General features: G+C 38.8%; 1 protein-coding gene across 2 annotated transcripts in view; it reads left to right on the top strand.

Moving 5' to 3' along the window:
* Positions 1-27,203, top strand: part of AFAP1 (actin filament associated protein 1) — a 115,051-nt gene that overhangs the window by 75,630 nt on the left and 12,218 nt on the right. For both annotated transcript variants that reach the window (XM_015625584.3, XM_015625585.3), the window contains exons 6-12: positions 2,840-3,019; positions 12,418-12,510; positions 14,029-14,113; positions 17,247-17,396; positions 20,656-20,867; positions 22,298-22,443; positions 25,935-26,052. In XM_015625584.3, the coding sequence (XP_015481070.1) occupies positions 2,840-3,019; positions 12,418-12,510; positions 14,029-14,113; positions 17,247-17,396; positions 20,656-20,867; positions 22,298-22,443; positions 25,935-26,052 (984 nt within the window). The remainder of the gene's footprint in view (positions 1-2,839; positions 3,020-12,417; positions 12,511-14,028; positions 14,114-17,246; positions 17,397-20,655; positions 20,868-22,297; positions 22,444-25,934; positions 26,053-27,203) is intronic.

Here is a 27,203-nt window from a genome sequence, read left to right as displayed (position 1 = left end):
CCAAGAAGCACGGAAATTATAAGTGTATCATTTAGCCACTTGGAACTTTGATTTTTATTTCACTTAAGCTTGAACCCAGCAGCTCTCTGATATTGGAAAGAACGTCTGGCCCATTATCTTCTAAAATATTTAATTTGGAAAAAAAAATCGCTGGAACTGTAAATCCAATCTTTCATTCCCTGTGGACAAAAAATCTCATAGGGAGCTCTGTGTGTGAACTGTTGGATCAGACTGCTGAAAAGAAAAGTCCCTTGTTGGACTGAGAATTCACTTGGCAGCATATGCTGTGGTAATGTATACACTTTAAACGAAACCTTTGCCATCTGTTCTGCAGTAATTACGATGCAGCATTCACATAATGCACAGCTGCATTATAAAAGGGATGGAAACAAGTGGATGTATTTGTTCCTTAAGCAAATCTGTTATGCTTCTTTCTGATTGGAGGCAGCAGTGAAAGATTCCATGAATTACCCGCTCATAGATGTGCTTTTGTTTTCTGAAAAGAGACCATAATTGAGGGAAACACTTACTGTGTGTCATTATGAGCTAACAAATGCCTATATTAATCAATAAATTGGGATCACTGCTGCTCTTGCCTCCTGATATGGTGCTTCCAGCCATTGTACCTAATTACAGAACTAACAATTACTGCAGTATCCCAAATGTTAAAAGCTGAATAACAGGTCATGGAGCATTTTCTGTAGAACCTCTCTATTCTACAGTGGTACAATGCAGTATTCACTTTACAAGTACATACATGTAGTATGCAGTATAGATATAGATTTTCTATGCAGTATAGAAAATAGCAGGATATGAAATGCAGGTAGGAAGTTTCTGAAAATACAGTTGGAATGAATTTGCTAGTTTGCAGTAGCTTTAATTTTTGTATCCTCCTGTATTTAAATGTTGAAAAAAAAGTACATTCTGATTCAGCTTTTATTATATTCTTATAATGCCTTTATCCTTAATGCACATTTTTATCACCACATATCAGGATCATATCAGATTTCAGGACCATCTGATAACAGCTTGAAGAAAGGAAAAAAAGTGACAGAGAAACAGATTTTTCCCTGCAGTCATACAGCATTTGTTATACAATTACAATTATTGTTCCATATAAAATTATGTTATTTTTTATATTTTCATTTCCTTTACCCACATGTGTGGTCTGAAAAGCTTTTTTTTCCTTATAGGGATCATCTTTCAGTAATTCTATAATGGGGATTAAGAAAATAAAAATCACAATAGGAGTCTAACGACCAAGTTACACAAGATTGGTTTATTGTTGGAAGGAGGACTTGGACAGTTAATTTATGATATATACAAGTAAAACAAATACGTGTTCTTAGGGCTTAGTAACTGCTTGTGTCAGAAATGCAGCTGTCATCATAAAACAAAAATATTTTAATTAGAATTAGACATTAGAAATAACTTTTAATAGGGAATTGTTTTTCTCTTAAAGTCCTTTAGGGACTCATTTTTCACTTAATATATACATACTTCAGTTTTAGCAATGTATAATTATAAATAAAATATTTAGATTAATATAAAAGGAATTACAAGCTGTTTATTGGTTCTTAAAGTGAATAATGTTGTACATCTTCAATATTTCATAGCTTGAAAACTTAGTATTTTTTAAATGTTGCAAATGTAAAATCTGTGAAATTGGAGAAACTTTGTTATAATGGACTTTGGAGAGGGAAGGCTTATCAATGATCTGCAGAGGCTGGTTTAGAGTTGGCTGAATTTGCTTGTAGTGTTTATAACATACTTTTATCAGCCACTGTCTTGCTGACAATTGCATCCTGGCATGAATACTGCTGCACACATACAGAAATTCATGTGCTTTTCTCTGTTCACATAAATGCTCAGCTATTTTTTGTATGTAGATAGTCAGTCCTGTTGATTGTCAGAGACCCCTTTATTATCAGATGACTTTTGAGCCTTATTTGTGTGAGTGAAAGCCCAATTTACACAAGTGTATAAAATAGCTGGACATTTGTATAGAGAGCTAAACATTGTTCTGCAGTCTGGCACTGCAAGAGCTTTGGGAGCCTCAGCTGTAGTGATGTGCTGGAAGGTGGGAATGGAGACTGGGTCAGGACAAGTGATGTAAAGAGGAACCTTCTGTCTTCAGATCACCATTTCCAGCAGAGAACAGGTCATCAGTGACCCAGCATGAAACAGCTGCTCATTGACAGCACTTACTAGTGAGGGAAAAAGTGTAAGTACATCACTGTAGCCAGGAGCGTACAAAATAACATAGCATGGAAATTTGTGCAGGGACTGTTAGACTTTATTAACTAAAAAAGTGTGACTTTACCCACTTTCCATGATTTTTTTTAAACTACCTCAAGAAAATGAACAGATGAGTAAGGCATGTGCCAGCATCTTTGCAATTGCAGTGTGTAGGCACTGATGTAGATTTGCCTTCATATTCTGGCCTGTCACTGGAGGGCAAGGTGAACATCTGGGCTTTAAAGTTGTTAAGTTACAAGTTTATTCTGCTGCTACACATGAACAGATATCCTAAATCACCTTCTCCCTACCTGACCAAGGTCAAGGTTGAGTCTTAAGGATAACACAGAGACACTTAATGCTCTCCATATGTTGTACCTGCCATGCAATAAAGCATCTATTATTGTCAGTCTGGAAGTAATTTTGCTTTACAGAGTGGATGAGTTCATTTTGGCTAAACTCTGCAGTATGTGGAAAAGGGATGTGCAAAATATATTCAAAAATTTATGAATTAAAAATATAGCATTTGTACATAACAAGAGCTTTCTCCCAAGGTTCAGAAAGATAATATCTAACTCTGGAACTTTCCTTGTTTATTTAGTGTTACAAAAGCTCCAAGGATCAGCAGCCCCAGATGGAGCTGCTCCTGAATGACTGCAGTATCACCTACATTCCCAAAGACAGTAAAAAGAAGAAGCATGAGCTGAAAATCTCTCACCAAGGAGCAGATGCCCTGGTTCTGGCAGTGCAGAGCAAAGAGCAGGCAGAGCAGTGGCTAAAGGTAAGGGGGGTTTTCTGTCCAGGAGTTTTTCTACCCACAAAGGGCTCACGTTGCTCAGTTGCTGTTACAAACAGACACAGACAGCACCTTCCACACAAATCCAGACCACTTAAATCCCATCTAATTTGGGACTGCAGAAACACAGACTTTAAGTTCAGGCCTTGAAGCAATTCCTCAGGGTTTACCCAGTGCTGCTGCTGTGATGGTTTTCACTACTAATAGCACAATAATCTGGCACAGAGAGGAGAGGTGGAAAATTCCCTTCCATCTTCTTCTCCAGAAAGATATGATGGTTAGGGCACACTGCTGGTGAGACAAAGGTTCAAATTCCCTCAGGTAGAGGCAGCTGGCACCCATATTATTCTGGGCATGGTGTCACCATTTTAAAAAGAAGACTCTCTGAGGAGATACCTGTTTTAATTGCTCTGGATGGAGAAAAATCCTTTAGCTTCCCAAAGGCCATTCAAGTTTCCTAGTTCTGGTTTTGCAACATATCATCTGTTATGGTTTGTCCTGGGAATGCAGACTTCTGAGAAAACGGGATTTTGTCATCTTCTATTCCTCTCTGTTCAGTGTCTGCAAACATGGAAAATCCCAAGGCAAGGGCTGCAGTTACAGATCCTAACCAGATTACTAGTATTTATGTAGGGCTTTGCCAGTCTCAAAGGTGGAGGTCAGTGAAGTAGTGTGGGAAACTACCACTGCAGTTGCAGTAGCAACTGTTTATAGACCTTGAAATCCAGCCTTTTAAATACATGTATAACTCTGAATGCATCAGACTCATTCTCCATTCTGTGCTCTGATCTAACCTTATATGGCTCTTCTTTTTCTAAGAATAAATTGTATTTTTCCAAATACAATTGAATTAAACACATAGGAATTTCCTGATGGCAATAGTTTTTCTGCAGAAGAGGGAGACATAAAATTCAGCTTAAGCAGTATAAATTCTGCTGTGGGCTAATGTACTAAATGGAAAATTAATCTGTAATTTCCTATTTTGCAATATTTGAATATACCTTTTGGGGGTTTGTGGTTTGTGTGTGTTTGGTTTTGCCTGTGACTTTGTTCCCCAGCTCAGAAAATGCTCTCTCTATTGTCATTTTAATAGCAACTAATCCCAGCCATGTATTTGTTAGTTTCTGCTAACATCAGTATCTTGTTCTAAGTTTTAAACTCATGGAAGTGTCCCACTAGTTCAGCTAGCATTTCAAAACCACTGATTGGAATGAAAAGAAGTTCATAAGTCATATTCCCTTCCAAGGGAATTCCGCTGTAATTAGATCATAGTAACTGCACCCTTATTTCCTGTGTTGTTCTAAATTCGGGTTTAGTAATGCTGAATTCATTGGCATCTATCAGATGTTCTTTCATAAAAATTGCTTTATTTTTTTTTAATTTTATATAAAGCATCCCCACACAGGCAGACAGAGCTGTACTAGATTTTTCCATTTCCCAGATGCATTCCAGCTCCTTCAAAATGAGAAAAAAAAGAGGGATTTAGTTCAGTTGCATGTTCACACAGTTGTGTATTCTGTGTGTCTGCAAAGCATTTGGAGACAGTCTGACAGCACTTTATTCAGCTCCTTCATGCTGCAAAGCTCCCTATTAATGAAATCTTTCAAGTACATGGCAGTGTTACTGTACTCAACTTCCAAGTCCTCAGGGCTGCTTCCGCCCTTTGCTTCTCCAGTACAAATTGCCTGTCCCACAGCTAACCAGAAATGATCTGTGCAGCTCTTGCAACAGCTCCAGTGTTTTCCAAAAGAAGTATGGCCTTTGGAGAAATAAAATAAGCATTGCTTTCTGTATTTTTTAAAATACATCAAAATGTAAGGATTTTTATTTTTTTTTATTATGTAAGCAATTACATTTGATCATTCAAGCTTTACTCAAAATTAGCTTCTGAAAATCATGTGTGGCTTTGTGTAGGACATTCTTACAGTGTGAAAAAGGTCACTGCTTCATTTTGGGAGATTTTAGCTTTCCCAGCCTGTCAGCCAGAGGGCCAAGGTGCTTCCCAGTGCTCTGCCCCTTACATGTGATTTCTATAGTTAATAAAATGGGCAGATCCAGAGACTGCCAATGAGAAGGAACTCTGCAGCCACAATTTTAGAGCATAAGATGCCTTCTTGGTCAAAGATACTGCACCAGTGTGTGCCACTTGAGGCAGATTATCACCCAGAAGCAATGGGTTCTCATGAATTCCAATGCTGAGTGTCACATTAAAGCTTTACATTTAATCCTAAAGAGATCACAATGTTTTTGGAGGCCAAATTGTCCTTTATTTACCTTTATTTACCTTTATTTACCTTTATTGTCCTTTATTTTGTCCAAATTTACCTTTGAAAGGTAAACCAAATTATTTTTCTTTCCACTTCATGCATGTCATCAGTACAGAATATGTTTATTAAGTAAATAAGTTTAAAATATCTATTGGAAGACAAATTCTAAATCTATGTAGAATACTTTAGACCCTTTTTGTTGTAAAGATGACACCAAAAAAGTCCCAGCTGATAAACATAGTGCAAATTGAAGTCTAGACTGGAAACCACAAAGGGAGTTTCAGGTTTACCAGCTAACAAATGCTTGATGAAAACAGATAGCTGATGTCACCAAAGACCCTGTCAAGATTTCAGAGGCAGGAGCAAAGCTAGTATAAATTCAGGCTAGAGCTGAGGTCATCTTGGTAATATGGTGGGCAACAAAAAGTGGTGGAATTTTCCAGACTTGAGTCCTAAAGTGTTCCCACAAAAATGTACATGAAAAAAATGTGTGCAGTTACACACTCTGACCCAAAAATGATCTTTTTCCATGCACGCTTGACTGTATGTGCATCTGTGCGCCCTTTGGTGGTCAAGTAAGGCCAGAAATTTTCCTGTTTGTCTCAGCACATCCAACTGACTGGTAAAACTACACTTAGTGTCAGCATCCCTGCAAAATGCTGCATTAAAAGTAAAAGGACTAGTAAGACCATGACTGTACAAGAAGATGCTTGTTCAGTGGCTTCGTTTATACAGATGAATGTGCTCTGGGTGCAGAACCCTCAGACTAGGCCACAGAAAACTGTACTCAATATTAAAAATATATGGATGCCAAATAAATTAACTTGTAGAAGACTGATAGAAGAAGGAAATGGTGACTGGTCCCACAGGCTTTTCTTTCTCCTAACATTCCTCTTGAAGAAATGTATTTCTGATTTATCATGCATGAAATGTAATATATCATTCTGGAGTACTGGCCGTGATTCTCATTTTTCCCTAACATTAGGCACCCTTTGTTGACTTCTCTTCATTTTACTATGCTATGTGACACTGTGCAGCAATCTCTTCAGCTGAGGGTCTGTAATTGAGCTGTGAATCTTCTACAGCGATGAGGAGACATTTCTTCATCTATCATTTTGACAGTGCTCAGTCAGTTCTGAACTTGTCACAATAAGGGGGGTGTTTTGCCCTGAAGAGAGAATAAAATCATGGTTGGGACTCTATCCAGTCATCCAAAGGCCCTGCAACATTCCTTGTAGGGCTGTTTAGCTGGTTCACCTACCCCAGTTTCTCTCTCTGATGAACTGCATGTTGTCTCTCATGAAAGTCTTTGAAAACATCTCTTTTTTTTCACTGCCCTGAGCTTAGTGAAGGGAGTCAAGTAACTTCTGGCCTCCAGTCTTTATGTGGACAGTTTTACTGAAGAGTAAACTACTGACAGAGCTGTTCTTAACCAGTTTATATCAGCATAAAATTGAGCTTGTAACTGTAAACATGGTGTGGCTCTTCTGCTTTCTGTGGGAATTTCCAGCTAGAGATCTTCAAACTTCAAGCATTGCTTTCTTGGCTTATGTAATGCTCCTCAAAGAGGTTATTATCTCCATTTTGTAGCTGAGTAGAGTAAAGTGCTGAATGGTAAAGCCTTTAAACTGGCTAAAAAACAAGTGGTTTTGGGGATGCATACTTGGTACTAGTGATTTCTATGCAGTGTTAATTTGTAACAAATTTAAGGAGTGTACTGTAACCCAAGACAGGCCAGGTTCTTTCTCCATTGCCCATCACCACCAGCAGCGAAGGCTGTTCAAATTAAATAATAAACAAGAAACAATAAACAATAAATAATAAATAATAAATTCCTGAGAATTACACCCCTGTTGTCTCAAACAGACAGTTTAAAATACCTCTGTTCAAGTCACAGCAAGGTCAGTGAATTTGCATAAGAGCTATTTAGGGCCTCACCTGCCGAAGTGATGGACCAAGCTGCACGTGGGAGTTCTGACCAGTCTGGGCAGAGCCAGAGGATCCCAGCTTGGCCTTGAGCCAGAGTTTGTGTGTGTGTGACCAGCACCATGGGAAACAATACATTATTTAAAAAAACCAGATGTGTATGTAAATTAAGAAAACCCAACCAAGCCACCCATGAATACAGAACCACAAACATCCCACTTGTTTTCTCAGTGATAATCTTCCTTTGGCTTTCCTGGCTAAAATCACAAATGCTGTTGCCATCAGAGCAGAACCCAGGAGGGCTGGGACTTTCACCTTCACTATTCCTCCTCTCTCCTGCTCACAGCTTTGGATGGAAAATTGTTTAAATCACACCTAGCTCAGACTCACAGCCTAAAGTGAGATGTGCATCTCTGCACCATCCAGGCTGGGGATGCAGCTCCCCTGGCACAGGACACCTCTGCCCTTGGAGCAGCAGCACCTCCTGCCACCCTCCCCAGCCTCTGGGGAGTGCCTCCTCCCTGGGCTCTGCCTGATCCAGCAGCCATGTAAGGCAATGGACTTCATGGCAATAATGCAGGAGAAATGATACAGGCCTTGTCTTGGTTGAGTAAGTCAGAAAAGTATTTCTAAGAGGATGCACAGGCACTAAGGACAGGCTGACTGACTGCTAGTCTGCCTCATCCTCACTTTGCTCAGGCAAATGGCAGTAAGGCAGAAAGATGAATCTTTTTAAGCTAAGGAATACCTGAGAATAATGTTTTCCAGTACAGAAGGTAAAGGGGGATTTCTCTCTGAGACTTAAAGTGTAGTCTATGATGGGAATAATTTCTGCCTTTCCTGCCTAGGATTTTCCTTTAGGTAAACTCCTTGGGGCATTTCTTCTCTGCACAACACTAAGAAGAATTTTGCTGCTCTCCGAAGAAGGAGGGTATTGACACTAACATATGTCATATGAAACAGTCCACAAGAGAGAGAAAATGAGGATATAGTCATGCCAAAATGACAGAGTCCCAGAAAGTCAGTACTCTTCCAGCAGTGAAAAAGGAGTGTTTCAGGAATGGGAAATACTGACTTACATCTGGAGCCAAACCCTTTTCCCTCTGCTGTGTTGTACTTAAGCAGACTCAAGCTTTGCCATATTCCTATTTCCAGAGTTAAGTGGCAGAGCCAAGGGATACAGCCCATCCCATTTCTATCAATTCCAGTATTTGCGAAACATGTGGGCAGAGGGGGACAAGTGGGTGGGTGGCTGCGTGGATTTCTGGCCTGATTATATAAAGTAAAATAAATGTGCAGTCAGGCACATTTATTTTACTTTATAAATAAATGCAGCTTTGTCTTCAACTCAGTCATATTAAAAGTGTGAGCTTCTCATATGAGTTCCATGAGAACAAGATGATACAAAATGCTGTAATCACATCCCTGTGGTAGGGAGGCTGTAGCTTGAACTCATCCGTGGTATCCACTGGCAGAGAGGACTGCAAGCTCCTGGAGCACAGACCAACTTTTATTCCTTATCAGGTCCCAAAGAGATCAGCCATTAAGAACTATCTACAAATGTACTTCTACTGAGAATTTGTTTGGTTTCTGTGTGGCAGGGACTGGCTGGCAAGCAGCTGGCTTTCTAGTTTTGCTAGAGAGCCAGTGCTTTTTATCTGGAGCTTGTAATTTTAAAGCATCCAGAGGAATCTAATCTACTTTTTCTGACTTTGCATGTAGAAAGAATAAATGTTGGGCAAGTATTTTGCCTCCAGTCCTGGTGTGTCTTTTAAAATAAGATACAAGAGTTATAGAAATTTGTATGTAGGTATGAAGTTTTTTACAGTAAATGTTAGTGCTTCTGTAGTAAGATAGTTTAAAAGACAGAACTATTCCAGACACACCATATGGCAGAAATTTCACTGACTTCACCCATGGCTCAGGGCAGGGAATCTTTCCAGCTTCCTACCTACAAATATTTCCCCTCTGTGCCTTATGTCACTGCACTCAGTGCTGTACTCTGATGTCTGTCCTGATCCACCTGGGGATTCCAGGTCTAAAGCCCAAGTCTGATTTGGAGCACCTGAGGGAGCTGGGGCTGGTTAACCTGGAGAAAAGGAGGTTTAGGGGGAACCTTTGTGTTCTCTACAGCTCACTGAAAGGAGGGTGGGTATCAGTCTCTTCTCCCAGGTAACATGTGACAGGAAAAGAGAAGAAGATCTCAAGTTTCACCAGGGGAGGTTTAGATTGGATATTAGGAAAAAATTTTTCACTGAAAGGAACGGGCTGCCAAGGAAAGTGGTGGAGTCAGTCCCTGGAGATACTTAAAATACTGTGTAGATGTGGCACTTAGGGACATGGTTTAGTGGTGGATTTGGCAGTGCTGGGTTAACAGTTGGATTCAGTCTTAGGGGTCTTTTCCAACTAAACGATTCTATAATTCTATAAATAAGGAATAATAATACAGTTCAGGTTGCAGAAGCTTTTTCCAGGTCTGCATTTGAAAGTGGCGCTTCTGAAGTCTGCTGATCATAACATTGTAATGCTAATTGTGGTACTTAAGGTTCTTGCAATGGAATAACAAAAGATTATTTTAAACTGATTTAGTTTTGAAGCTATCCAAAGAAATAATGGGTCTTCAGTTTTCTGATTACATTTGCTCAATAATTTTAAATATTTGAAGATAGTCTGTTTATGATCTCAGTTTGATTTTCCTGGCAGATCACACTGTGTGTGTGTACATGTAATGTACAAAGGCATTTGTGGTGAGAAAAAGAGAATTATTTCCTCTTTTTAATGTGTGAGAAAACTTAAGCTGTTAATGGAATATCTGCCATTTCAAGGTGTTTTCAGTGCAGCCTTCCACATGATGCCATTTTATTAAAAATAACACTTTTGAGGATTCAATTTTTTTTTCCTTTCTGGTTTTGAATCTATATAAACATATAAAAATATGTTTATTCATATTTTTACACATTTCACTGCAATGGATAAAAGTTTGCTGAACTCCATTCCTCACTCTCACAATTACTTTTTAATGAAAATAGTGATCTTTTGTTTTCATATAGCTCCAGAAGATGGAACATAGAAAAAACTGACAAGAACTTTTGAGTCTTGTGATTGAAATTATGCAAGTTGGCAATACTGGTGGAATGTTTTATCCTTAAAATTTTGAGCTAAAGTTATATGCATGTGAAAACCAGATTTTTAATGGCAGCTGTCTGCAAATCTAATTATAGAGAGTGCATCCAGGCAACCATTATATATGAAAGACATTTCATCCTGGTGAGGTGGAGAAGAATGAGTTTTGTGCTGTGCGTTGAACACAATTATATTGCACACAGAAGGTGATGAGCAAGTCTTTGCCAATGAACCTTTTGAACCCAAATGAAGTGTTGGACCCTTGAATATCCATTTACTTTAGATCCTGCCACCAACTCCCTTTTGACAATGTATCATTTTAAAAATCAAAATTTAATTACAACCCAATTAAACACTTCAGTTTCTCCTTAAATATGTGGGGTATGATAAGAACCGGATTTACTTGAGTGCATGACTTAGCACATACTACTCAGTTAGTGCTGCCAAATCATTTCCCTCTGTTCTGTCTGTAACTCCCATTACAATCTGCCTTTGCCAGAATTAACTAACTGTGTGGTGTGAGCAGATGCTGAAAACATAAGCCATTGAATCAGGGTCATGCAGGAGACAGAAATGAATGTTCCCAGAAACTGTACAGTCACATTTCTCTAGGAAGAAGACAGCAGTGTATTTGCACCATAGTGAGGACCAGGAATTGAAAAAAACCAAAACAAAACCAAAAACCAGACACATTAAAAAAACTTATGATTTTTGGGAATTTAGGGCTTTATTTAACTCTGCCACAGATAGATCTCCATATTGTGTTACAAAGGACACCAAGAGCCATGAAAGGCTGGTCTTATTTCTGGAACAAAATATAGGACAGGTCAGACAGGAAAGGATGCTGAAGTGTTTTGAGACTCTAGGTCACAGATTAAAGTGCAGGTTCATCTTCTAGCTTTGCTTAGGTTTTTTTATGTGTCACTGAGTGAGTGATTTCATCATTCTTTAGATCCTGGGTTCTCCCTCTGTAAAATGGGGCTGGTGCTCCTCCTTTCTTTATGGTGTATAATGCCTGTAATTCATGATGTGCTCCTGAGTAGCATAAGGGTCTTTGTAAGCCCATAAACACTGTATTTGTTTTAGCTTCAGCCTTAAAGGGAGCATAAATGCTGGGAAAGGACTGTTTGGTGCCATCCTGGGCTTTTCAGTTTCCATTTGAAACTCAGCATGAGTTTGGATCGAGAGCCTGTTCCCATCAGCACAAGCAGTTTCAGGCTGATAATGGGCTGGTGGTAACCTCTCAAGAGGTAAAAACCATGGGAAATCATCAAACATCCTTACTCATTGTGTATTTTTACATTTATGTAATTTCAGGTTTTTAAGTTCTTCAAATTCCATCAAAATACCAGCAAATTCCTGGTTCAAGATTTTTCTTTAGCTTTTAGGAGCAGAAAGTGCCATTTCCATTTGCTACAAACATATTTACAATTACTTTGACCTTTAACTCTTAAGTTAATGTGCAATTATAATAAAAACATGCCATGAAATACCACTGTGCAGTGTTAATTCTAAGTTGATCAGCACTGCATTAGTTCTCTGATAGCAAAAAAAGAGTATCTGTGTAATGTATTATACAAAACTCTTGTCCATTGGCTTGAGGTACCTTAGATCCCATTTCCTCATCATTGTAATGAAATTGGTTTGGTGGTGTCAGCTGAGTTCATACTGCAAAATTAGCTCATGGAAGTCAGCAGTGCTATTGGTTTCTTCACTTAGGAGAGCCTTGGAGCTTAGTCTGAAACTGAAACCTTCCACCTCTAGACTTTGTGTCTCCTTCAGGTCATACATGAAATGACTTAGGGAGGGAGCATGGAGAAGTTCTTGTAGTGTCAGCCTGCCTGACAACTGCCAACCTAGTAATGTCTGTGTGATTCTCCTTTCCATTCTCTTTCACATACAATATATATAATTCATATATATGTATAATCTATAAATAAAACAATTATTATTTAATAATAATTATAATAAACATTTAATTTAAAGGTATATATATATATAAGAATTTTCTAATATCTCTGGTTTGTATTTTATGAATAATTAATAAGTTTTGCCTTGTCTCCTAAGGTTATAAAAGATGTGTGCAGCAACTGTACAGGAGCTGTAGACTCTGATGGGCCATTGTCTAGTTCTCCAGTACACAAAGTGGAGCTGGAAAAGGTAAAGTTATCAAAATGGTGAATGCAAAATTCCTTTTGATTACTCAAAGAGACACTGGTAGGCACTGGGTGTAAATCCCTTGCAGCCTGGTGTTGCTGTTTCAGGCACACAGTCCCTGTGTTGTGTTGGTTTGGTTGGATATGTGCACACATCCTGCAGAACTGAGGTTTCTGCCATCTCACTTTGTTTGGCTGTGAACAAACAGCAGGCTGGCTTGGGTCCAGCTTCTCTTCAGCCACAGAAAGGTGCAGATTAATGGGTCTGATACATGTGCTGAGATGCAGAGATGGTCTCCAACAAATGCAAAGAACAAGCAGGGGTGTCACTCTTGAGGAAGAGTAGATGAGGGTTATACCAGGGTTTTAAGGGAAAGTCTCTTATTTTGGGGGATTTAGTCCACGAAGAGCTCCCTGGGCATGCTGAGATCACTGTTTTGGCAGACCCTTCCAAGCATTCGTGTCTCAATAAAGAAACTTGGCTACTCACACGTGGTACTTGGCTACTCCACTGCCTTGACTCAGCAGGATGTGAGAGCACGAATTGGGGAAGTGAGCAGCTTTGCAGTGAATGATTGCTGCATGACCAGCACCACTTTAAACCCCTGCTTTGTTAAGGCATCTGTGTGAGCAAATCTCTCTCCAGCCCCTGCTTAAAAATCCCTCTGACAGAGGTTTCATCACCCAGTTCCTATTGGGAAGTGCCACCCCCCTGCTGGAAGTGCACCACTGCCTGTGGCGTTACGTTGCTTTGATCCTGGGAACTGTTCCAAGACAGCCCAGACTTCCTGGTTTCACAGGCAAAAGCTGTTGTGTTTGCATGTTTGCACACACCTGCACAGTATTGACAAAGTAACTTAAAGTGTTGAAAAGTAAGGGTTTTTCTCTAAAATGCTTGCCATGAAAATGTGTGATTTATTTTGTCATTCATTCCTTTTTGCGATCGCCTTATCGTGATAATCTTCTTCATGGCTTCACCACTTCTGAGTAATGTGGTCATCAAAACTGTGCTGTCATAAGCTCTATCTGCTCCAACCCAGACCTCATGCATAACCATTACAGAATAATCAGTGCTAAAAATTTATTTCAAAAGCCTTTCTTGCAAATAATTGAAAGTACTGAAGCACTTTATAGGAACCCACTATTTTCTGATAAGTTGTAATTGCAAGTGCATGTATGAAGCATTCTTTAAAGATACAGCTTTTACTCTACTCATATCTGATCCATGTAATTCTTTATTGCAACATTTAGAGTCTATAAATACATTAAAATATATGGTGAATAATGAATATTTCACTGTTTTTAGTACACTTTCAAATACATACTATTTTATTGTTTCTGTGATTTTCTAAACTGAAGTTTTTATTATCTCCTAATTCTCTTCTAAGTAGATGAGAGCTTGAAAGTGTATTTTATTTCACAGTAAGTATTTTTTTAAAGGGGACTCATGACATTTGATTTTATGGAGGTGCAAACATTGTGTGTTAGCAAGACATTGTGTGTCATCTCTTTGCCCCTGCAGAAGTTGTCATTTGAGAGGCCCAGCTCAGATGGGGAAGGTGCTGTGGAAAATGGCATCACTACTGTGTGCAATGGTAAAGAACAAGGTATGTCTGGTGTAAGTGATATGTGCTTAGAGAAAGGGAAATATTTCACTTTCATCTGTCCAAAAAAAAGTAGAGTTTTTGGATGGTTTTATTTGGATTCAATTTAACTTGAAAGTACAACTATGTCAAGAAGGATTCCTTAAATTTTGGTAGTAACAGAAGGCATTTGATGTTATTGTGCAGGTAAAATCAATATAATTAATATAAGAAAACAGAATATAGAAATTTTGGTTTGGCCTTTTCTCTGTTCAAAGGTACAGTTTTTCAGAGCTTGGATGACTATAGGCAAGTAACAGAGTTTTAGTGACTGTATAGTGGCAATATAAATAGTGGTGTAAAACTTCTAAGCAAAAAAGCTATAATTAAATACTAGAAGGAAAGAATCACACATATTTATATACATATATATGTATCTATGTTTTATATGTCTGTGTGTGCATAGATACCTTCATATATAAACTATATTACATATTATTTTTATATTAAAAAAATATATAGTCATGCAGTATCAGGGTATTTTTGAGTGCATATGTATATAGTTTTGCATATGCTACTTTGGAGTCATGCATGTTCTGTAGTCCTTATAATCTAACAAAGGTAAATCCTAAATCCAGAGAGAGTTCTGGCCAAGTTATATTTAAAACACTCAACCTTTATGCTCTCTTCTCCATCCTCTTCCCTGCTCCACAAAGCAGAAGAAATTCTGTGGGTTCCTTGATGTGCCACATAGCATGGTGTAGCTCAGATAAGGGATTTTTCTGCTGTTAAGTGCAGGGTAATGTGAGCTGCAGTGAGCACAATGTCAATACTGCCCTCGGTGCCAGCACTGTCTCGCCTTTTGACTCATTTCCCTTATCTCCTCCCTGGGTCACTTTCCAGCATTTCCTGGCTGTACAGATCTCTGAACAGTATGGGACAATGTCATGGTTTGTGGCTTTCTGAAAGTCGTGGTATATTTTTACTTTTTTTTTGGTTTTTTTTCACATTTTAAAATCTTCTATTAAGCTTTCATAAAACTCCAAAACCTGTGGAGAATCATTTGTGACCCAAAGGCTGTGCTGCCCACGATGTCCAGAGATGCTGGTGGTTCAGGTACCCTGCAGAAGGTGTGATGATGCAGCTGGAAAAACAGCCCAGCTGAGCTGCCTCAAGAAGGGTCATTTAAAATACCATTGGCTTTTGAAAATTGACTTTCAATACATAGTAGGAAAAACAATGGGCATTAATGACTGCAAGAAGGCTGAAGTGTCCTTGATGAAGTTAGCTGTGCATTTTTGAAATGGATAGGAAGTGTGTAAGGGAGTAGGTGGGAAGGAAGGCTTCAGAGAATGATCATCTCCAGCTGGCAGCAGCCACCAGCCTCTGCTCTGCTCATAACCAGCTGCTTACTTTGCTGGGGGGAAGGAAATGAGAATAAAAGGCTTCTGTGAAAAAAAATCACTGGCAGTTGGGCAATTACTATATTCTTTAGACTCAAAAAGATTAAGTCATGAAGGCCTTATTTCTGCTGCCTCTCTGCTCTGCAGGGAAAAAAACCAGCAACATAAAGGGAAGACAGGACAGAAACACAAACACTAGAATGTCCTAATTCCACTGTTGGCCTTTGGCTGCTGCTGTGTGGGATGGAAACCTGGCTGAGGACAGGTGCTGTGCCCCCAGGCAGGGGTTCATGAGCTGGGTGGATGGGTGGCCTTCCTCCCTCCAACAAGGGAGCCTGTTTATGTTTAGGGAGTACAGTGTTAGTTGGGAACACCCTTCCCTTGAAAAGATAATTAGACCTGGATGTGTTGGAACTGGCTGGGGGACATCTATTGGCACTTGCAGAGCTGTCTTACACCCTCAGCACTGGCAGATTTGTACAGTCATAGCTACAGATATAATTTCTAAATAATGTTCTATGATTGCTAACAATTAAACTAAATATGATAAATTATCCCATGGTGAGTGCCAAACTGCTTCTCTGTTTTCCATGCATTCTTCTTCCCAGCTCATTAGTTCATACAGTCATTTCTCATGTGAACATTTTCTCTATTTTTCCCCTCAGTTTGTGTAAGTCCATAACCACTAAGTGTTCCCTGTTGCAAAAGGAGTTTATATGTTGGGGATAAAGATAGAACAAATCAATTAGTAACTATTTTAAGTTAACTGTTCATCAAAATCACGTATCAGGGAAAGTTGGTGGAATTTTTGCTGCCTTTTCAGTTAGCAGAGACTTTTGCTCTGTTACCAGAATCCCATTTAGTCCTCTGAATGCAGTTTCTGAAGTTTATTTTGTTCGTTCTGTTTTACAAATAAAAGGCCTCTTTTTTTCTGAATCTGTTTAGTCTTAGAAACTCTTCTTTAAAAAAAAAAAAAAAAAAAGTATTAGGATTTTAATCTGGTAGACACTTTTAAAAACCTTATCCATAGTCCTTGCCATATTGCATTCAGTGGCTGAACATGCTTCAGGTCTCAGAGTGGTAATATTTCTAGTATCAAATGAAGTTAGTGGAAGCATAGACTGGATGTTAGCAAAATACCTCTTTTCAGCAGAGTTTTTTCTTTCCAGTGGTCACAAAAATGGCCAGCTTATAGCATTGAATACTCATACTGATCCCACTAATTTCTTAATAGTTAATTCATAGTCTTGTCTTGTCTTTCCTTTCTAAAATGTCCATTGTGATAAGATTTCTTAACCTAATTCTACATAGAACTAATTTTGCTAAGCAAGCATCTTGCTATCTTTTTTGTGTACCTAATTATTGAAGTATTTTGAGAAAAGTGTTTAGGAACATTGAAGAAAACAATGAAGAAATGAATGGATTTTTATTGCTGTGTATATGAGGTAAATTTATATTCAGGTACCTCAGTCATAGTCCTAAATTAGATGATAACTTCTGTGGAAAGAGACTTGAAGCTTGATTAGATTAAAAGAAGTTGAAAAATCGATTTTTGTTTTATTATCCTTCAGAATGCCACTGTTTTTATAACACAGAGGTAATGAGAGGTAATTTGTCTCATTGAAATCTGCAACTCTTGTACAAAGGTTTGTCTTGCACAGGATATTTTTGTCTGAACTTCTGTTTTTATTCAGCTTCTCTCTCTGGGTTGGTGTACACACACTACTAAATAGACACTTCTTCTTTCTTAACAGTAAAGAGGAAAAAAAGTTCGAAAACAGAAGCCAAGGGCACGGTGACTAAAGTAACAGGGAAAAAAATAACGAAGATCATTGGTTTAGGAAAGAAAAAGCCATCAACAGATGAACAGACCTCATCAGCTGAAGAAGATGTTCCAACATGTGGTAAATGATTTTTCCCCTTGAGTCTTAAATGCTCACTGCTATTAAAACTTTATAGCATTCTAGCTTAGGAATTTCTCTAAAACTGCTTTTACTGCAACAATTCTTCCCCCAGCATTGGAAAAATGCACCCAGACTGCAAGAGGAGTAATCAAGAGTGTGTCATTTGCAAAGAGATTAAAATAATTTGACTTTTTAAATAAAATGGTAACACAGTCTCAGGTATCACTGTACTTTGCAAAATTGAGGAGGAAGAGAAATGTGAACAAGAAGCATAAAGAGACAAGCACTGTTCTCAAACAAATGGTTATAAAATGAATATAGGCTGAACTATGAAATAAATTGAGGCTACAAAGTAGAAGATGGCTCTTGGAAAGTGATCAGGTCTTTTATAGTAGATTGTGGTTAAGGTTTTATGGAATAGCAGGCAGCAGTCAATTGGCCTCAAGCAAAGTGATTTGAGTTTAATTATGGGTTCCTAAAGTGGTACATATTCGACAAAATGAAGTAACAAATTTCTAGTAAGCTATTTTAACTCTTTATTTTGACCATTTCATATGACAGCTGTAGTGCTCAAGGAAGCATATAAAAAGGCATGCAGAAATGCTTGTGTTTTGTTTCATAGCTGTTAAGATTTGCTCAGAATTTAAGAGTTTGTGCAATGCACTTAGCTGATGTCCTCACAGCTCTGCTATTTTAAAACAATGCAATGGACTTACATGCTCCAGTTTATCTTTGGGTGCTTCAGTATTAGGTAACACTTGCATACCTCAATGAGATTAAACTTGCTCTTCGCCCAATCCCTTCAGAGCAAGAATTTCCTTAGAAAGCTTTGAAGCAGTTGCACCAGATACTGAGTTTGGATTTCACCCATTAATTGACCAAAAAAAATTAGGGAAACTCAGAAGTCTGTGATTAGGGAGCAGTTGGCAGAACTCATTGGAGCATGAAGTGTGATAGATGCCTGCCCAAGGTGATGGATGGTGGTGGTCCATGGACCACCAGAGAGAACTTTGTAGATTACAGGTGGCTTTCAAGCCACACTTTGGGAATCATTCACATAAGCAAACTTTGATTAAGTGTATGTATATGTGTCTATACATCAGCTAAGAACAGATGTGATTTATTGACCAAAAGAACAGCTGGGAAAAGCTGTGTCCAGCCAGATGCATTGTCCAAAGCATCTGGCCTCCATAAGGGCCCAGACTTCCGTGCTCTCATACTCCGTTGATTATTCTGCATTATGTGAGAAGCTAACCACAGCTGTACAATCTAATCCCTCATATTTCTACCATTAGTTTGGATATGGACATAAATACAGATTCAGCCATTACTATTTGCCTGCATTTGGCTCTATTCAGCACCACTTGCAGATTTTAAAGGAAAATATATGAATGTCTAGGCTTTGGTCATTGCAGGAAGTCTTTGCTAGAAGGAGTTTCTCACCACCAGCAGTTTGGCTCAGTTCAGTGGCCTCTGGGAGGCTGCTCCATAAGTTGAAGGTTTTTACACTTTACCTCCCATGAACAAAGGGAAACATCCCAGCAGGGCTGCAGATGTCACCCAGCTACTGTGGAAACTAAAACCCACCTGCACTTGTTGTCATGGCAAAGCTCTTGCCTACATCACTGCTCCTAGACTGCCTGCACTAAGCTGAAGCACTAATGCCCCAAAGAGGAGCACACTTGAGGCGTTTTGGTCATGTCAGCTTGTGAAGGTTTAAGCAGAGATAAGTTGGGGGGAAAGTAGGATCCTGCATAGTTCAACTCTGAAGCAGAAAGTTTTGTGAGAGCTTTTCTGAGAGGTGCACTGGCAGCAGAGGGGAAAGAAATGTCAGAAAGAAAGGACTCTCACTCCAAAACAAGCTGTATCTGGCTTGCACAGACAGGTTTTTTTCATTTCTAGGGATTGTAATGCAATGCACAGTGATACAGGGTTTTGTTACAGGAGGAGGGAGGAGAGCTGAAGAGTGTGATTATCACAAGGAGCCAAAACCAGAGGATTAAGCACATCCTCATTTTTTATAGTGCCTTCCAAGATGTGCACAATTCTGATCTGCTATATCCTGTTGGATCACACTTTGACATTGGAACCATAATATTGGAAAGAAAACCCAGAGAAATTAATAAGTCATAGTTTTAATGAAAACCAAAGATAGAGTTCTGTAACAGGATTAAATGAAAATCATGTCTGAGATAGATGACAACTTTTTAACTTCACTTCTGGCTTTTGCAAGATATCATTTATCTCCCTCCCCGTAGCCTGTTTGGAAGCAGCAACATGCTGAATTCATGTACTATTTGTAATGTGGAAGCAAAATTCAAAGGTTTTGGTTTGTTGTTTTTTTCTGCTTCCAAACTATACTAAGGCAGGAAAAATGGGCATTGCTTTGATTGTAACGTTTGAGTTCCTTCATAGAGAAGGAAAACCACAAAACTACCCATTTAATATTATATGCCTAGACACTATATTAATATAGAGCATGGTAAGAAAAGTGGGTGGTTTCAAAAGAAAAATTTTAATGACATTTTAATATGTAAGGGTACTGTACCATAATCACTTCCTGAATTTTAAGCCAATATGAATTTTATTTCTATTTGCATAGGTAACAGTCTTTTAAGTCCTGGTTTGCAAGTGCTGCAAACCAGATGTGCATTCTTCTTTCTAAATGTAATTAGAACATAGAGCATCAACACTTAGTAGGCTTTTTTAAACACTGCTTTTGGAGTTACACAAGGTAGCTCAATACATAATTATATAATATGAGCTTTATATTTAATAGGAATTTAATATGAATTTAATATATTTAATATGAGCTATTATAATTATATAATATATTTTTCCCAGAAAAATTTGGTCAGTCACAGTTATCAGTCATTTCCCACAGAGAGGCAGAGTGAGCACATTGGCTGTGTATGGAACTTTTTTTCTCAATGCCTCTCTCCCATTCTTACTGAAATCCTGGGGACCTGTGTGCTCCTACACATCCATCTGCTGCAGGGACTGACACAGAGCAGCCTTTTGCACATGAGATGGATCACATATTTGTATGCTTTTTCTAGGTTATTGGCACAGTGAAAGTTTTCATTAAAAGCAGTGGGGCAGGGTCATTTACTTGTCTTCCTAAAATCCATCTGGACTTTCTATTAGAAGAGGAACAAGTTATTTAAAGGCTAGCATTACAATGAGAAGTAAGTTTCTTTTTTCCTTCCTTTTCAGAAAAAGTGAGGAGTGAAATATCTCACATTTCATTTTATTGCAGGATATCTCAACGTGCTCTCTAATAACCGTTGGCGTGAGCGCTGGTGCAGAGTGAAAGACAATAAACTCATTTTCCACAAGGACAGGACTGATCTGAAGACACACATTGTTTCTATCCCGCTCCGTGGCTGTGAAGTCATCCTGGGGCTGGATTCGAAGCATCCCCTGACCTTCCGCCTGCTCCGCAACGGGCAGGAGGTCGCTGTGCTTGAGGTACAATAGCTGTGGCTTCTAGGAACTCCCACAAGGTGAATTAGAGAAGAATTCATACAACCTGTGTCTGTCCATTCAGAAAAAAATCTTAGGAATAATATTATTGCAGAGCTGAACAATAAATATTGAAAGGAGAGAAGAAATAGTAAGCGTTGTACTCAAAGAGAGAACTGAGATTAAATGTAGTTCAGAAATCTTATCAGTAAAATACTTTTGTCTTCACTGACCTCCCCTTCACCTGGTACTAAAATATCCCTTCTCCTTCTCTAGGCACAGTTTTGTATCAGGGATATAATTACTTTGGATAAATAAATTAGCAATAATTAAATAATGGATCACTGTTGATGGGAGTTTTAACTTTCATTTTTCTGCTATTTATGGGAATTCCTTTTGCTCATTCTGTGTCTGTATTATGCATTTAAGAAAATGCAGTGTGCCAGCAGCCTGGTGTGTCTCAACTCTCCTCATGTGCCAACACCTTTATCTGTGTTAGGTGGGTCAGGCTTTTTATAGGGGCTTTATTCATCATCTTTTAAAACCTGAAATGAGCAGACACTTAAAGCCAAGCATAATGAGCAGGAGGCAGCCTTTGCTTTCAGTGGCAGGGCATGCACTTTGACTGCTTTGGGTTTCTGACTACAAGTCATGTCTCCTATCCTTGCAGCCAGGCCTGTTATCTGAGAGCAGTTCAGAGAGCTCGAAAATCTAGAAAACAGCTCAAGGAACTGTGCAAAGAAATTAAATACATAAAAATGAGAAATTTAGAAACCACTAAATTTGTTAATGACAAGTTGTCTTTCCCCCACTACTTCTATCCAGTATTAGTTTTGCTGCTGTTTAACTTTTGAATTGGTGACTTGAAGCAAAATATGAAAAAACACTTATTATTTTAATAGTATTACTGCTTTTACTTGTGTTATCAGGAAGATGAATGCTATCATCTAGAGAAATGTAGCAGATTTTTTCAAAAAGCAGTGTTAAAATCTATTTACTATTTTGTTCCCTATTTCCTCTTGTTTCTGTTTAACAGCAGCACTTTCTTCTCAGGAGTCATGCTATCTAAAAATACACCAGCCTAACAAAGGAAAATAATTATGTTAAAGCTTTCAGTATTCTGAAGTCTAAAATAAGCATTACTTGAATCAAAATCCAGTGGCCTTAAACGATTATTTTTTCTTCTTTTTAGTGGATTGCCCTCTCTGTATTACATCATAACTGATGAACACATAGTTCACTTAAAGTACCATCCTTCTAGCAAAGCAGATTTAATATGAAATCCTGGGCTTTTTAGGAGTTCAGCAGAATGAAACCAGAGCCTCTCATACAATGTGGTAGCAATTTTTCAACGGAGAAGAATGCGCATTTTGCTGTAATGCTCAGCCCAGTGGCAAAGCAAAGACCTGACCTACATTTATGGCCTCTCCTCACAGGCCTCCTCCTCCGAAGACATGGGCAGATGGATAGGAATTTTGCTGGCAGAAACAGGATCTTCAACAGACCCTGGAGCTCTGCACTACGACTACATCGACGTGGAAATGACGGCAAGCGTCATCCAGGCTGCAAAACAGACCTTCTGGTGAGAGCTGTTCACTACCTGCCTGCTTCCAGGGCTCTCAGGATTCATGTCCATGTATTAACTCCACTGCCAACACAGCTTATCAAAATCCACCTCACCCTTTGCCAGATACTGAACTTCTGAAGTGTTTCAGCATTGCAGTATGTTAGTAGATGTGTTTATGATTATAGTGTTGGAATCCTGCTAAGTTCTGTGAAGGATGCAAGGCACTATGCAACTTTACCCAAATCTACTAATTTTTCTCAGTAAGTCCCCTTATCAAATGCCATAGTTTAATCTTCTATTTTGCCTAAAGTTTTAGAGCTATCCCTGAAGAGAACAAATATTCTGAAATATGCAGCTACGTAATTCACATTTATTGGCTGTACATATAGGGCATAATACAGCATATTATTGATCAATATATGCTGCACACTCACAATGTAAAGCAAATTTAAGTCTTGGGGAGTCACATAATCAGTGTTTCCTTCTCAAATTCTTTCTGAGTAATTAAAAACTTTGCCAAACTCACCCCAGTTCAATTAATTTCTGGGGCTTAAAATATGAGGTGGAAATTGGGAAAGTATCTAGAGGGTACAGCATGGAAGCTGTTTAAATTGCTAATCAGTACAACGAATTCCCCATTACTGATCTTGTGCTACAAGCATATGAATACTTAGCATATACAGTGATTTACATATTCAAATAATTTCAGACATTAAAGCAGTCTTTGGTGGGAAAAGACCATAATTTTTCCTTGGCTAGATGAGGTTTTTAGAAACGGGAGTGAGGAAACACTGAGGACAGGGGAATGCCCTGCTGCAGTTGTTCCCCATGGTCAGAAAGTGGGTGGCCTGAGAAGACAGCTGGCAAAGGCATCAACCCTCATCCCACTGCAAGATGACACTCCCTAGACTAATTTGGAATTTGTGTGACTTAATTCATTAGAGAATCACAGCCCATCTGCCCATCATGGCTTTAAACAGATAGAAAATGAAGGGGAAAAAAAAAAGGAAAAAAGTTTTGGAGTTTTCCAGAAGAAGATCCTATTGCCATTAGCAAGGTGCCAAGAGAAGTTAACGAGGGAAAACGCCCAGCTTCAGAGTCCAGTTTGAATGACTTCTGATAGAAATCAAAGTGACTCAGTGTTAACACAAGCCCTGTTTTGTGAAAACCAAATAGTTTTGATAGAATTAAAATGCACTTAGAATGCAGACTTATGTTAATATTTGTTTAGAATTTAATAGGACTCAAAAAGTTTGTCCTGTGTTGACGTGTATTTTTGCTTCAGTCAGCATCTAGAAGTAACCACATTTAAGAGAAATAGAATGGTAACCTTTTCCCCCTGAATTCTGCATGGCTTTCCTTTTCTGCACATATGTGGTACTAATTGGAGCCAAGTGAAAAAACATATGCAACTAGACCACATGTTACAAAGGAATGTCAAACAACTTGCAAAATAGCAGAATTTCCCTGTTAAGAATTAATTAAAATTCAATGGGTGTCCTTAAGAGCCTGTCAGGGCTTGCTGATAATCAATAGAGTAGCTGTCTGCTGATTTTCAGCTACTAGTGGAAAATGAGGAGAAATTACAATGATACTTAAATGTTAATGAACTACTACATTTGCCCTTTATAGAATGAATATCAGTATTCCAAATCAAGTGCAGTTATCATTAAAACTTAGTTTATCGCTCAGTCACTTTACATTATTGGTTATTCACTTACTAAGACTGATGCTTTGCAAAGCTGTCAGCTCCTCATTAATAGTCCCATCAATTTCCTTCGTGTAAATCATTAGGTATGGGGGAAAAGCTGAAGAAAAAGTGCTTCCAGGCAAGTTTCTCCATTTTCCTTCTAGCAGTTTCCAAATGCAATTAACTTGCATGGATGCACCTGAAAACATGATTAATGATGATTATTGAAATAATTATTACGAATTGTTTGCAACTACTGAGATAAATCCTGCCTTCCTTTGGTGGTGGAAAGTTACTACAGGTGTATCATATACCACTAATGAATATCTCAGTTTTCTGACATGGTTATTATATATTGCTGTAATTGGAGCCCCTTAACTAGAAAGAAATTGAGCAATAACTCCAAGCTTAGTTCTTCAGACCAACCTTGTGTAACGCTCTCCTTTAAGAACAGTAAACAAACACAGCCCTCTAATAATGCCTAACAAGGTATGAGTTACCATAAAGTTAAAAAACATTTTTATAATGGAATTTTCCTTGGGCTTTTTGCTGTTAGCTTGTTCGAAATAAGGAAAGCTTCTGTCTGATGGTTTTTCCATCCCCACACTGCCCTGAAAGGTTCACACCAAGCTGGGCAGGTTTGTCCCTCCTGTGAGCCCAGGTTTCCCATGGCTCAGGTGAGCCCCAGTTCTCCCTCTGAATGAGAAATTCAATGGACTCATGTTATTCCAAAGCCAAAAGAAAGCAACTGTTGAAACCACAGCATTCCTGAGCTCCTGCCAGCGCTACAGAAGACCCTCTCTGCTTTAGCAGTGCTTTATCATATTTTATGAATGTCAGCATAGACTCTGAATAGTTCCATTGTTTGGGATGGAAAACATTGTTTTCCCATTCACATACACCTGAAACTGTAGGAATGGAATTATTTTGGATCTCACTCTGTACCTTATTCCATTCCAGCAGTTGCTACAAAGGAAGACTCACCTTTGGGGTCATTATTGCTGTCAGGCATGACTCTGCCATTGTCTGCATTGTTAGATCTTTGCAAGCCTGATGTAGTTTCTGATATCTCAAGTGTGTTCTGCAGAATTCCAGTAAAACAAGTGACAGTGTTGACTGGGACAGGATAAGGGGGAAGAAATTAAAATATATATATGTATATCCCCTTTAAGGTTTCCAGAGGACTCAGGTCTACCATGTGTAACAGAGTGAGAATGAGCATATAGACTATTTGTGCCTACAATTACCCAGAGAGGGTTGGGAAGCATAGTGCCATAGCTAGCCAGAAGTTCTGATATAGAAGAGAATTATCAAGTTTTGAGGAGTAATTATTCAGGAAATTTTGATCGATATGTTAACTTGGATCTCATTGAAATTATGTGGGTTCTTTTGAAATTTTTGCTGGATTTTATTCTTGGTTCTCTCATTTCCTAAGTTTGCATCCCCTGAGCATGCATGCACACAGAAACACCTGCTTCTCCCCAGTGCAGACAACAAGGGAAAGCTTCTGGGACCCTGTCAGGCTGGTGTATAGCAGAGATCAGCAGGTTCCTTTGTAAACAGACCACTGAGCAATCACAGCTGTTGCCCTCCTGGCCTTCACACAGTCGTGTCCCCACAATGGAGAGCAGGAACAAATGCTGTGTTATTGGCTGTAGCAGCTATGTGTGGGTAGCAAAGAAAAACTGCCCTGCAGAAAGTGAGCAGCTCTGTGCTTCCAGGCTACATGATCAGGCATGGGGAATGTACCACTGAATCATCATTTAGGCTTAGGTTTAAGTGCTGGTTTTGATTATTTTTACTTTGCATTATTCAGTTTCATGAACAGGCGGGTTATATCTACCAATCCATACCGGGGAAGCGCTGCCAATGGCTACGCCTGTCCGAGTGGAATGGCACTTCATTACGATGATGTTCCCTGCATAAATGGATCGGTAAGAGCTGAATTTGCACAGAACAAATGGTTTGCATGTGTTGAATGCGAGGACATCTGAAAATTATATTATCTAAAGATCCTCAGTGGGCAGTTTCCAGATTGAAATCATATTTTTTTGATTGGGGGTTGCAAACTCCTCTCACGCCTATAGAATGTAAGGGCATGGGACATATTGTTTACATTAACCTGCATGTGAGCCAGTGTGCATTTAGAAAGCAGTTGCCTGTTGATAATTTGTTGCCAAGTCCTTGGATGTAATATTCACTTGAGGAGGTATTTTTTTAGATCACACGGAAAAGGGCAAAATTAAAGACTTAATTACACCTGGAACTTTTTGGTGTCTGTTGAAAAACACCAAACCCCAAACACTTCTCAGTCCCTGAGGTTGCATTCCTGAGGACTGCAGGTGCTGCTTATCCCAAAGGAGAACCACAGTGGTCACTTCCATCTTCACAAATTGCAGAGCTCATCGAAGGCAGATGTGTGATAGGATTTAACATCTAGTGCTGCTAAACAATAGCAATATGGGGTCCTCAGGAAGATTTACAGGGGAGCTACAGCTCATGTCAGCTCTTAATTTGGGCTGTTGTCTAAAGGCCCCACTGAGGGGAAACTCAAGAGAAATTAAGAGTTTCAAAGTGTGGAATGGTCCAATATGTCAGTAATGTCTGAAAGATGTTAGAAATCCCCTCTTGGAAGCAGTGCATGATCATTTGTGTTGAGAGCAGTCTCTGCAAAGTTCTTGGGTGTGCTCAGACCTTTGTTTGAGTAGTGTACTGCTGTGGCCAGGATGGGTTAAGGACGCATATTTAGCAATCAGATTGGTTTATTTTAAAGTTAATCATATGAATATCTGGAGTACTGTTGTTGAGCTTTCCATTTTTCTAAAAATTAAAAAAAAGACAGCTATTTTAGTCCTTGCAGCTCAGAATAATAAATCTCCATCAAATAAAATGTGCTAGCATACCAGCAGCTGATATGCATGAGAAAAACGTGCAGCCTGAAGAAATTTAAAAAAAAAACCAAACTAGAAAAATCTTGGCTTCTGATAACTGCTAGGCTGTATTACTTTTAACAACTCATGTACCAGATGTAATCCCGTGGATTCATCTGTGTAAACTGTGAGTATCCCCCTGTTAACACAGTCTG

This window comes from Parus major, chromosome 4 (genome assembly GCF_001522545.3).
Source record: "Parus major isolate Abel chromosome 4, Parus_major1.1, whole genome shotgun sequence".
NCBI lineage: Eukaryota > Metazoa > Chordata > Aves > Passeriformes > Paridae > Parus > Parus major.
Note: the sequence above shows the minus strand (reverse complement) of the source record. Positions and strands in the feature narration are given on the sequence as shown.